The sequence below is a fragment of the Bicyclus anynana genome, chromosome 24 (assembly GCF_947172395.1).
Source record: "Bicyclus anynana chromosome 24, ilBicAnyn1.1, whole genome shotgun sequence".
Classification (NCBI taxonomy): domain Eukaryota; kingdom Metazoa; phylum Arthropoda; class Insecta; order Lepidoptera; family Nymphalidae; genus Bicyclus; species Bicyclus anynana.
Window position 1 is genome coordinate 6,320,548 of NC_069106.1, and position 12,772 is coordinate 6,333,319.

The following is a 12,772-nucleotide window of genomic DNA, read 5'->3' on the forward strand; positions in this document are numbered from 1 at the left end:
TCAGTGATGACACTTTAACAGAAGAACAGATTTGTGAGGTTCCAGAGCTACCTTCAAAAAGAAACAGGAGAAATCCAGAACGTTTCGGTTTAAAAGTCACAACTGATATTAATTATCAAGAAATAGAGAATATTGTTTTCTCTGAGGCGCTCAAAGGGCCTGAGGCTCAACAGTGGAGGCAGGCCGTGCACGAAGAGTTGCAGTCGTTCCACTATAACAAAGCGTGGGATCTGGTGGACATTCCAAGTGATGTGTCAATAGTGCAGTGTAAATGGGTTTTAAACAAAAAATTGGACTTAAATGATAAAGTGCGTTATCGTGCAAGACTTGTGGCAAAAGGTTTTACCCAGCAAAGAGGTATAGACTATATGGACACTTTTTCCCCGGTGGTAAGACATTCCACATTACGATTGTTATTTGCTCTTAGTGTACAATGGGGTATGTCTATTACACACTTAGATGTTACTACAGCTTTTTTAAATGGTCAATTAAAAGAAAACATTTATATGTCTATTCCTGAAGGGTTAGAAAATGAAAATTGTAAAGGTAAAGTGTTAAAATTAAATAAGGCTATTTATGGGCTTAAACAATCTTCCTTAGTTTGGTATGAAAAAGTTAAAGATTGTTTATGTAACTTGGGATTTAAAAATAGTAAATATGAACCATGTTTGTTTCAAAAAATGTTTAATAATGTTAAAATTATTGTTGCAGTCTATGTTGATGACTTCTTAATTTTTTCAAATAGTGTAGAGGAAACAAACAAGTTGAAAAATGTATTAGGTTCAGAATTTAAGCTAAAAGATTTAGGTCCTGTAAAATGTTACTTAGGTATGAGAATAAATGTAGATAACAAGTCAAATACTATATGTGTAGATCAACAGCGATATATAGAGCAATTGTTATATTTATTTGGCATGTCTGACTGTAAGACTACAGAAACTCCAATTGAGTGTAAATTGAATCTTGAAAAGTCTGAGTTTTGTATGACAAATATTCCTTTTCAGAAACTAATTGGTAGTCTTATGTACTTAGCTATTTTAACTAGGCCTGGTATAGCATATTCAGTTAGCTATCTCAGCCAATTCAATAATTGTTACAATGAAAGTCATTTTAATCATGCTAAAAGAATTTTGAAATACCTTAAGAGAACCAAAAGTTACTGTTTATTGTATAGTAAAGATAATGCAGATTTAAAAGGTTTTGTTGATGCTGATTGGGCTAGTGACAGTATTGACAGAAAGTCTTATACTGGGTATTGTTTTACCATGTGTGGTTCTTTAGTTTCATGGCAGAGTAGAAAACAGAAAACAGTTTCTCTCTCCAGCACTGAAGCTGAATACATAGCTTTATCAGAGGCAACTAGAGAGGCTATTTATTTAAAAAATTTAATCTATGAGCTTACTCAAAGTCAATGTATTATTGATATATGTTGCGACAATCAAAGTGCATTGAAATTAGCTATCAATCATCAGTCACATAATAGATCCAAACATATTGATGTTCGTTATCATTATGTCAGAGACGCGGTTAAAAATAAATTAATTAATATTAAATATATTCCTACTAATGAAATGCCCGCTGACATTTTAACTAAAGGTCTATTGTCAACAAAACATTATAAATTTCTGCACATGCTAGGTATTGTTCAAAATTAAAATTGTTATGTTTGTTAATTAAAATAAAAGTAGCCATATAGAGATATTGGATTATAATTTTTTTATTTTGTTAAGGCAGGGTATTAAAGTATAGCAATACTGTAACAAAATAATAGTTGGTACAATGTTAATTGTCTTTGATCCTCTATGTCTATTGTTAAGTATCATGTATGTTGGCACAATTGATTTCCGTAATTAAAGTGATATACGCAGTGAAAGAACGTTTTATTCTAATAGGTTTAGGGTAGGGGTAGAGGTAGGGTAGTGGTAGGGTAGAGATACGGGTAGGATAGGGAAGTGGTAGGGTAGGGGTAGGATAGGCGTGAGATAGGGGTACGGGTGTGATAGGGGTAGGAAAGGATAGGGTACGGGGAGGGTAGGGGTAGGATGGGGGTAGGGTGTAGGTAAGGTAGGGGTAGGGTAGGAGTAGGTTTGGGGTAGGGTAGGGGTAGGGTGGGAAGTAGGGGTAGGGAAGGGGTAGGGTAGATGTAGTGGTAGGGTAGGGTTGGGGTAGTGGTAGGGTAGGGGTAGGGTAGGGTAGGGGTAGTAGTAAAGTTGACATCGAAATTTACGCGGACGAAGTCGCGGGCGTCCGCTAGTTGTATATAAATTAAGAGTACGCTAATAGTAAAGCAATTTTGTAAAAGGAACAGGGCATCTGCGACCATTACTTTCGGAGCTACAGGGATTTAAAGAGTCAGATTTGCGGCGCTGCCGCGGATCCCTGAAAGACGCCCCATACAAAATGGCAGGATTTAGTGACGTCGTTGGCTCGCCGATCGTTAGGTTTGTATGGGCGTTCAAACAAAATTACTAATATCTTTGTTATTTGTGCGTTTATGTTTATAGTTAATTTATTGAAAAATGTCACATTTAATAAAAGATTTTTAATCGATTTTGAAGTTTTATAATCTCATTTATTTTGCAAATATCCAGACAATCTTTGCTTTTTATGTATAAATTAGTTAACGTTGACCCTGTTTACCCGAATGTATCATAAAAATCAATATATTCAAACCTAGTCATCATCCCCATTGTCATTGGTTTCGCACATTGAGTACGTCATCATTCGTAACACATTTCTCTTTATTCACGTTGTGGCTTGTGTTTTTACACTTCCAAAATGAACACGAAGGCATAATTAAGGGATTAAAATAAGAAAAAACAGTGAATATTTTTTAGGTCCACGTCCACTCACAGCATGCGCTTGTTACGTACTAAGATAAGATGCGCGTGCACATCTTTTTGTTATGACATAAAATTGTGCGGTATTCCTATTCCACCTATTCACGACGTCAAAACGTTCGTCGAATTTCAACTAGTAGTAATCACAAACCGTCTCATGAACCCGCGGTCATTTTAACGGTGGTGTCAAAGCCCGCGAAACATAATTTTGGTAGCAGAGCGTGGTTGATTCATGGCTTTGTTTTTATGAGCTGTTAGCCTAACGAAACATTTTGACTGCGTTTTGTTGTGTTTGTTTGTCGTAGTATTGTTCGTAATTCTTGTACAGTAATGCTAGTTTGATACCGCACTTGAACAATTTTGATATTTAAAGGTTTGACGACAGAGAGCAACAATTAATAACATGGCGGCAAATGTATTCTCCATTCTTTGAACGTGGCCGCCAAATGTCGCTTCGCCCGAAACAGCAAGCGTTTTAATTGAAAGATATTGGTGCACCGAGTGTTTTGAAAAATGTCCTTTTTTGGACTGTAAATTGATACCTTGGGGTCCAACATATCCGTGGTCACATCCATGAGCAACTGCAAACAGCTGTTGATGTCGATCTCTTTGTATTTCCTCTTGCGTTTCACTTCCTTGCGGACTCTGTATGATGCGTCGTCTGATATATCTGTGATTAAACGCGTTTTTAGATGTAGGGAGGAAAGTCATATTACTAGAAAAATGTTGAATGTGCAAGAGGAAGGACATAAGAGGAGATGAAGGCCAAAAAAGAGATGGATGGAGTGTGTGAAAGAGGACATGTGTGTAAAGGGAGTAGATGATGAGTTAACGAGCGATGGTACCATTATTTTGTGGTAGAGGAAACACGTCGAGCAGGTCCCAGGACTTGTGACCTTGAGAGTAGGTTTAAGGGATCCCTTCCGACTAACACACCAACACTCACCTTCCCTGCTTGACATGTTCTCCATGCCCACACTAGACAATTTATGATAAACAATAATTACAACACAAAACACTATCAATAGTTACACAACTAAACCTTATTGCACAAAATCAGTAACGCGACTGGCAGCGTGACCGTGTCTACGCTGCCTCACCAGCAACTAAGCTCAATTAATTTTTTTTTTCTTGTTGAATAAATTCCGCTGGTTCCCTGTGGGACCACGACGACACCACCGGGGGGTCGGGCGAACGCAGAAGCATCGCCTGATGAGACCCGAAGGACGGAACGGCTCTCATGAGACTCGGACCTCGGCTAAGAGGGCCATTCGGGAGGGAGTAACCGTGACCTGAGTTAATCAGTACGGACGCCCCCGAGATCGTGACTTAGAAAACCCAATTCCGTTTGATAACGGGGACCTCGTCTTCGCCGTCGGAGACGCTGTGTAGCTTGTGATTGTGTTGCCCGGGAAGCGTTGTCGGTCGTCATGTCATCGTCTAGATCGTAAAGGATGTTATTGGGACGCCTCTGCTTGAAGTTAGCGTAGAGGTTGGGAGTGTAATTGCAGGCCTCAACCACAAGTTGGTTGGGATGGATGGCAGCTCTGTCAAAATAGTTTCGAGAGAGCTGTTTCATGTAATTAAGCTCAAGTCATCAAATACCCTTTTATTTATACCAACGCTGATACCTCCCCTTACAATAACGTAAGTAATTAATGTTAATACCACCTGTAATCAAGGAATTTAACACATAATGTAACACTATAATGTGACCAAAGCAATTGACAACTCACCCGCTGAATACTTCAAGAACTCTGTACTAAATTGTCCATAGTGAAATCCGCTATGTCCCTCGTTCACAAGCGGTATCCTCTCCAAGTTTGTGTCTTCGAATATGCTGTACGCCGTAGTACCGATAAGGATGTTTCGTAGACGTTGCATACTAATAAGAGAAAAAATTTATATCAAAAATATTGTTAAGGTGTGTTGTACTATAGAATATGATGACGTCATCGTTTGGTACAAACTTTAGTTATCCCTCAACAGGGCCAGGCCTCCTTATAGATGAGATATGGAGCTTAGACCCACCACGCTGCTCCTATGCAACTCTTCAATTCCGGGGGGTAATTTTTAACTGAAAATTTCTTACAAGAAAGAAAATATCTCATATAGTCCGACCCAGTATTCGAACCAATGATCTCTAATTCGAAACCATAAAGGCTAATTAATTACTGGACCAGCGAGGTAGAACAAATATAATTCATCATCATCATTATTATCAATTCATATTGTGAAAGTGGGGAAGGACAACCAAATGTCTGCAAATATACTCGAGTGCTATCTCAAATCAAAGCGAAGAGAATATTGATGACTTACTCAAGAGTGTAATTAATAATTTCATGACCTTCGGGGGTTTTCAAAATTTTCAATTTCATGTTATAATCAGTATTTCTTGAGATTAGTGCGTTCAAACAAACAAAATCTACAGCTTTGTAATATTAGTATTGATATTAAAATGTTTTATATTGGGCTTACCCCTCCGTCATGGTTTGATATTTCCTCGGCACATGAAGCATTTTCCCTCGTATAGAGGGCGCCACGCTGAGAAGCAGTTGGGTTATACCATTGACCGCCCAATGCGTCCCATTACCCTGCAATGCTCCTAATATACCCACCCAAATTTCTTCGAATTGTTTCTTTGAAGACCATCCAATAAGGTTTACCCTATGAACAAAATTTAAAAAGTTTATAAAACTGTAAAGTTTGAGTTTTACAAAACTAAAAAGCTTTTGGAGTTTACTCCTTAAGATTGATTAATTGATTTAATTTAATTTAATTGATTTTTCATATATAGCCCCCGGTATGAAAAAATATGGGCAGTAAAATTCGAAGAACGAATGACAGCGGTACGTTTTTGTGCGCAACCTATTCTGCGCACCTTTCACCGTGCACTGCCGCCAACACGCAGTTGGCGGGCTGTTGACCCCGGGGCTTGATGCTCATCGATTGCGCACCTTTCACTTTTCGGGCGTAGGTATTGTGACGTACATAGTGCACACGTAGGATACACCTATTTAGACAGTCAATCTGAAAGAGTAAACTCCATTCATGCGTCGGAGCTGACACACACTTTTTTTATAAAGTAAAATGATTATTAAGCTCCTTGAAAGACCATTTCAGAAGAAATTACTTACCTAAATAGGAAAGCCTCCAAAACGTCCAAGTCCTGCAATGGTTGGAGGGGCAAATCGATCTTTTCCAACTGATCAGCTTTGACCTTGACTTCTACATACGACCACGCTATCGGCGGAATAAGGGCAACGTTCGATACTAATTCCAATCTGCAAAATAATAATCTAAACTATATAAAAGCGAAAGGTCGTCACGAAATTACAAAAACCGTTTGAAGTACAAACATGAAATTTGGCAGGGAGGTAGTTTATAGTTAGTAGATGTCCGCTAAGAACGGATTTTGCGACAGGGCCGCATTAAGGAGGTTTAAAGACTGAAGAAGTCGCGGTCATCCGCTAGAAGATTATAAAACGGCTGCACAATAGGGGCTATTAAAATGGGAGTGCATTTTATAAAACGAACGAAGTGAGTTCTATAAAGAGACTAATATTTAAATAGTAAGTTCTGCAACGTCTCATATTTTACTTTTATAATTATAAAAAAAAAACTTTAAAGTAACATATATAAACGACGAGAGACATATTGTCAACCAATAACGTCGATATCTAAAACATCGCCCTCACTCTCTTTCCTCTCAACGAATTGAGAGAGAGCGATGTTTTAGCTATTGGTCAAAATATCATATCTGTGACACATATAGAATTGATTAAAATTAGACTGATAATGATGATTATTATGCGAACTAAGTAAAGTCAGTATTCAGTATATGTATTTTTTTATATTATATAGCTTACCTAGCCAAACTGATGAGTAAACTTTCAATCGCGATTTTATGTCGTTTACCAAGAATGTACTTATTATCTTTCACATAGAAGTTTTGCTCCCAGTATTCAACCAGTGTTGCCAGTTTATTGCCAGTTATTATTATATCCGGTTGCGGACCAGAATCTTGAGTCTTCATGTGAGAAGTTAGGGTTAATGGTTTTGTATCCTGAAAAAAAAACAGTCGATTTCAGCGGGCGATCGAGCGAGCTATGCTTGGAGTTTCTCTGCGTGATCGAATCAGAAATGAGGAGATCCGCAGACGAATCAAAGTCACTGACATAGCTCAGCGAGTCGCGAAGCTGAAGTGGCAATGGGCAGGCCACATATTTCGAAGAGCCGATGGACTGTGGGGTCTCAAGATGTTGGAATGGCAATCCCGCACCGGAAAGCGCAGTGTTGGTCGACCCCCCACTAGGTGGACCGAAGACATCAAGTGGGTTGCCGGGAGCCGCTGGATGCTGGCGGCTCGAGACCGATGTGCTTGATAGTCCATGAAAGAGGCCTATGTCCAGCAGTGGACGTCCAACGGCTGATTATGTTGATGATGATGATGATAATGATAGTGAACAGTTTAGATTTAAATTTAAAGCAAAAATATGTACTACTTAGATAACAACTCGCCTAGAATACTCGAATGACAAAATATAAACGGTAAAGATAGAACGAAATTGTCGACCAATAATTTTTTAATTGAAAATATCGCTTTTTCTTTCATTGTGATAGGAGAAAAGAGGCTTCCGATTTCGATTCCGATTCTCTCTTTCCTTTCGATTCTGCCGTCATCAGACGATACTAGATAAGCAGTTGACGCATTCTAAGCCAGATATGTCGTTAACGCATCCTAGGTCTTTTAAAAAGAAAGAATTAATCATACCATGGATTTTCTAGGATAATAACATGAATAGTTTAAAAAACTAAGAAACACGCTTGATACCCATATCACGAGGGTGCATTTTAAATGGCCTGTCCGCCATCTTGGACTTCGCCATATTGGATTTAAATCACAAGGCTATTTTTTTCGTATTCCTGACAGCAAACCCTTTCATTTGATATCCATGTCATGATGGTGGATTACAAACAGCCTGTCCGCCGTTTTGGGGAGGACTCCATATTGGATTTGTAATGACGTTTCTTAGCTAGTCATGTATTGTCATCAGAACTCAGAGCGTGTGCAAAATTTCATCCTAATCGAAGACTGGGAAGAGGGTCAAATTAGGATTCCAAGATTTTTTTTACATACATAGTTACAAGTGAAGCTAATATAAGTGTGTTAAAAAGTAATTAAAGTTTGAAAATCCAGGGTTGAATTTATATCCATTCCAAATTTCAGTCAAATTGGTTCAGTAGTTTTGGCGTAAAAAAAGTAACAAACATACATAAAATACCGCCTTTTTAATATTACTATAATTATTATTAGTGAGAAAATTGTTTTATTTAATTACCTTAACTAAATACTTCACAATCGCGTACAAACAGCTAATAGCCGATTGGGTCCTATTAAAATTACTTTCAACATTCAATTCACACCAGATCTCATTAAAACGCAACGCTTTCGCAACATTGTCTATGGTTACAACCATCACGTGATCAACGCATACATTGTCTGTGGTCGCATTTGTCACTCGAAATGAGACGTCAGTATGCACGGGGGTTTCGACAACTTTCTTATTTTTGATCAAAAACGACAAATATTGCAGCGAAACCACAGAAAAAACAGCAATATTTCGCGCTAAAGTGTTTGTTATTATATTTTCTACACACTTTTCCAGTAAATCGCAGTCGGTTTCGTCGATAATTGTCAAAACTTTATCAACTGCGTCTAAAAAACCGGTCAAAATTGTTTGGATAGTTATAAATTCTTGATAGAATAGTTTGTCTTGAAATACTTGGTGACATCTTCTAGTGTATCTATCTATAGTCTGTTCCACGTTCAAGCTAAAATTTTCCGATTGACTTAAAGGTCTATTTTGTTTAGGAAACAATCTTAGGACGTCAGCCAGCGATTTGTCTAAAGTAGCCACGGCAGCTAAATACAACTTAGGTAATTCAGGAATCATGATATCTGTGTCTTCATCTATAAGTTTGAGGTTTCCAAATTTCTCTCTAACATCATTCTCCATTATGGGTATAAAAAACTGAGATTTCGATTCTTTGTGGTCATTCTTTTTGAATACATGCAAAGAGTTCACTACATTCAGTTTATTGCTATCAACAGATGACGTCATCTCTTCTTGAATTCTCGCCATCTCTCTCTGTTGTCGTATCGCCTCTATCTCCGTCTCCCTCAGTTCGTAAATAGACACACTGTTGAGAAAGTCCCGTGTGAAACTTTCACATGCGACCTTGAAACATGCGCTTAAGATTTTTCTGTCAAACTCTGGGCATGTCATTATATTTGTCAGCGCTTCTAAAGGTAATGTTGACAGTAAATTAGCGAGATCAGTATGCATTGATACTTTGGGGGCTGTACAATCTACTTGACAGCATCTGTAATGAAAAAAAATCATCTAATATTTCAAAGTTTAATTCTAGAATTTTAAGCTCTCGGAATCGGTACGGAAATTTTTAATCTATCTTTCCTAAAAAAGGGACATGAATTTTTTTTTTTAAAATAAATTTTCAGACATTTTTGGAGAATTATGTCATCAAGTCTCGTGGGTTAGCCAGGTTAGACGTGGACAAGGAAGAGGATCGTGAATATAGATCAGACACAATATATTTATGTAGCACAATTATTTCTAAAAAAATCTACGATATGGCGTAAGTAAAAATAAAGTTTTGTAATTTAAAAAACAAAATACACTGAGCGTAGGTTATCTAAGTAGACGTAGTCGTCAAATTATCTCTACTAATTGATAATATGATATTTATTCATATGTTAGTAAACTTGTGTCATACTTATGACTAGAATTCAAAATTTACCTGCTTTTAATTTGATTTAGTAACCAATTACTGTCGACATTCGTAGTGACAATGTACTGTGCATTGATTGCTCTGTCTTGCGACAAATCCAGAGGAGACAAGTCGAATACAGTCGACGCTAGCGCATTGAGCTCTACTACTAAGTTAGAAAATCTGAAAAATAAAAATAAACACATTTACTTTTTTCATAAATAGTTAGTCTGTACGCCGTAGATATAGGTGCGAGAGGATTACCAGCAAAATCTCTCTACAACTTGCTAAAAGACCTTGGCCTCTCTAAAACTGCAGCAAGATCTATATTAGAACGGGTATCCAAAGCTGCTCTAGTAGGATCTTACCAAATTTGGCTAAGCAGGGAGAACAACACGAGAGAGGGGAGTGTTGATTGGTTGTCAAGGAATTCCTTAACCCTACATCCTGTAATCACAAGTCCAGGACTCTGCTCGGAGTTTCTTTATTTACCACACGATGGACCCGGCACCCGCATGGTGAATCCATGGAATGCTAAGATATTTCGTCTCTTCATTTAAGTATTGTGATTTGTGACAGATAGGATATGACATATAGGACCTCTGATTTCAATTCGGAGGCCGTAGATACGAATTCGGTCAGAGACATGCATCTCCAACTTTTCAGATATGTGCATTAACCCGATGAAAGATCCTGACAGGAGACTCTTGCTCAACATTAAGCCGAAAATGGGTTGCTAATGATGATGATAAGATCGTAATCAAGAGTCAAATTTTATTGAATAAACGAAAGACTTCTTACCGAACATGAACTTTATCTCGTTGCAACAGTTCTAAAGCGACTTGCACGTCTTCTTTGGATAACTGACTGTTCACAGCTTCAATAGACATGTCCTTCAGCATTTGACATCTGTGTATTGCTAATTTTGCAAATCTAAAACAAATGTTTTAGAGTTATTTTTTTTAATGTCTCGGTGAAGCATTGTTTTTTTTTTCAATTAATTTGTGTACAATAACATGAATAGTTTAAAAAACTAAATAACACGCTTGATACCCATATCATGGGGGTGCATTTCAAATAGCGTATCCGCAATCTTGGACGTACAACATATTGGATTTAAGTCACGTGACTATTTTTTTCGTATTCCTGATAGCAAACCCTTTCATTTGATATCTATATTATGGGGGTAGATTTCAAACAGACATTCCGCCATCTTGGGGAGGCCGCCATATTGGATTTGTAATGACGTTTCTTAGCTAGTCGTGTGTTGTCATCAGAACTCAGAGCGTGTGCAAAATTTCATCCTAATCGAAGACTGTATTATCATTATTGTAACATTATTGTATTAGAAACTTTTTAAGATTTTCTTTAAGTGTAAGTTTGCTGATGCTTCTGTCTGCCACTTTAAAAGTCAAAATCAAAATTAGACTTAGTTTCAAGCACATTTGAAACATCAAGTTATATTATGAGAATACAAATAATGATAACATAAATAATATTTTTATTTAGCTGCTGAATCAAGGGTCGGATACAGAAGGCAGTGATTCTTGAGACGGCGCGCATTGTGAGGAGGTTCTTCACTCTGGAGCCCTGACCATTAGTTGCTTGGGCATTCAAATGTCCCGCAGCGGGAGGGTTGATTTTATTTTATAATTTTTAAATAGTGTTTTGTATTATTAACATTGTTAAAAATTAAAAAAGGCTAAATAAATAAATGAAAGAAAAAAATACGGTGATAAGTACAATCGGTAAAAGAAATCTTACCTCGTAGCAATAGCCGGCTCTAACTTCCCAATGATGCGACAAATTAGAAACACCAACGCACCCGACTGACTCTCGTGGCATAAAGACAGGATTTTGTACGTATTCAGTGCGAAATCATCCTAAAATAATAAATTACTTGAAATTAATTTTAGCAGATTCCGAAGTAGATTACAAAAATAAGAAGACTAATGTCGAACAAAGGTTGTGATTCACAAAATTTGTCAGGACAACTTAATTAACAAATCAAACCTAAATAAGACCCTAGAATGGCAGAGAATGGCTTTGAGTGAAGTCACGCACTTGTGAACGTTGTGTGTAGGGTTAAGGGCGTTTTTGATAGCTGATTTTCGTACAATGAGGTGAAGCCGAAAAAATGGGCGGGCCACATAGTCCGAAGTGCTGATAGACGTTGGGGTCCCAAAGTACTGAAATGTCGACCCCGCACTAGAAAGCGCAGTGTTGGTCGACCAGGTGGACAGACGACATCAAGCGAGTCGCAGGGATTCGCTTGATGCAGGCGGCTCAGTATTGTGATGTTTGGAAGTCCCTACAAAAGGCCTGTGTCCTGCAGTGGACGTCCATCGGCTGACATGATGATGATGATGAATAATGACGATTACTTTTTAATTGCATTATTTATATCTTTTAAGGATGATCACTCACCTTCAAACAGCTCTGGCACCGCGCGGCCACAGCTTGCAGCATGAGGCCCGAAGCACCAGCGGCTTGTTGGACCCTATCTATGAGCTGCCGTATGATGTCCTCGTCGAACTGTGAGACTAGCACGTGGACTCTATTCACTAACAGCCAAGTTAAATGCACCGCTTCTGAAAGACCGTTGTCTACCTGTGGAGAAATGTAAAAAATCACCCTTAGATCATCAGTCTTTAAAAACGTACTAAAAGAAACAACGAATGTACTGTACACGACCATTGTCTCATCAGTCATTCATTATCAACCCATATTCGGCTCACTGCTAAGCCCGAGTCTCCCCTCAGTATGAGAGGAGTTAGGCCTAGGGTTAGAAATGTAAGAAATCAGCCTTATACCTTAGATCATCAGCGTACTAAAATAGTAGTATGTTATACTAGGGGCTAAAAAGTATCTATAGTATAAAATATCATTGAATTACTCACGAAATACTCGCAATACGCCATAACGCAAGCAGTCTGCAGAAGATCAACCCTCAACAGTGTATTATCACTGTTGTCTGCACTCAGTGGCAAATTGCGAGCGAAGCCTATCAGCTTCTGCCAGTACTTGTGCGAGAGAAAGTTTAACCTGAAACAAACAAAAATATTAGATTGGGGAAAAAGCTCAGACTAATTACCTCTGGACTTGTTGTATCGCACTCAAGTTCACTAACAAAGTTGTCC

At 38.0% G+C, this 12,772-nt stretch overlaps 1 protein-coding gene across 2 annotated transcripts in view; it reads right to left on the bottom strand.

Annotated features, from left to right (window-relative positions):
- Nucleotides 1-12,772, bottom strand: part of LOC112055863 (huntingtin) — a 53,085-nt gene that overhangs the window by 14,610 nt on the left and 25,703 nt on the right. For both annotated transcript variants that reach the window (XM_052889134.1, XM_052889133.1), the window contains exons 27-37: nucleotides 12,533-12,677; nucleotides 12,060-12,242; nucleotides 11,397-11,515; nucleotides 10,434-10,565; nucleotides 9,663-9,815; nucleotides 8,183-9,227; nucleotides 6,710-6,906; nucleotides 5,978-6,124; nucleotides 5,319-5,507; nucleotides 4,577-4,725; nucleotides 3,383-3,510 (exon numbers count right to left, since the gene is read on the bottom strand). In XM_052889134.1, the coding sequence (XP_052745094.1) occupies nucleotides 3,383-3,510; nucleotides 4,577-4,725; nucleotides 5,319-5,507; nucleotides 5,978-6,124; nucleotides 6,710-6,906; nucleotides 8,183-9,227; nucleotides 9,663-9,815; nucleotides 10,434-10,565; nucleotides 11,397-11,515; nucleotides 12,060-12,242; nucleotides 12,533-12,677 (2,587 nt within the window). The remainder of the gene's footprint in view (nucleotides 1-3,382; nucleotides 3,511-4,576; nucleotides 4,726-5,318; nucleotides 5,508-5,977; nucleotides 6,125-6,709; nucleotides 6,907-8,182; nucleotides 9,228-9,662; nucleotides 9,816-10,433; nucleotides 10,566-11,396; nucleotides 11,516-12,059; nucleotides 12,243-12,532; nucleotides 12,678-12,772) is intronic.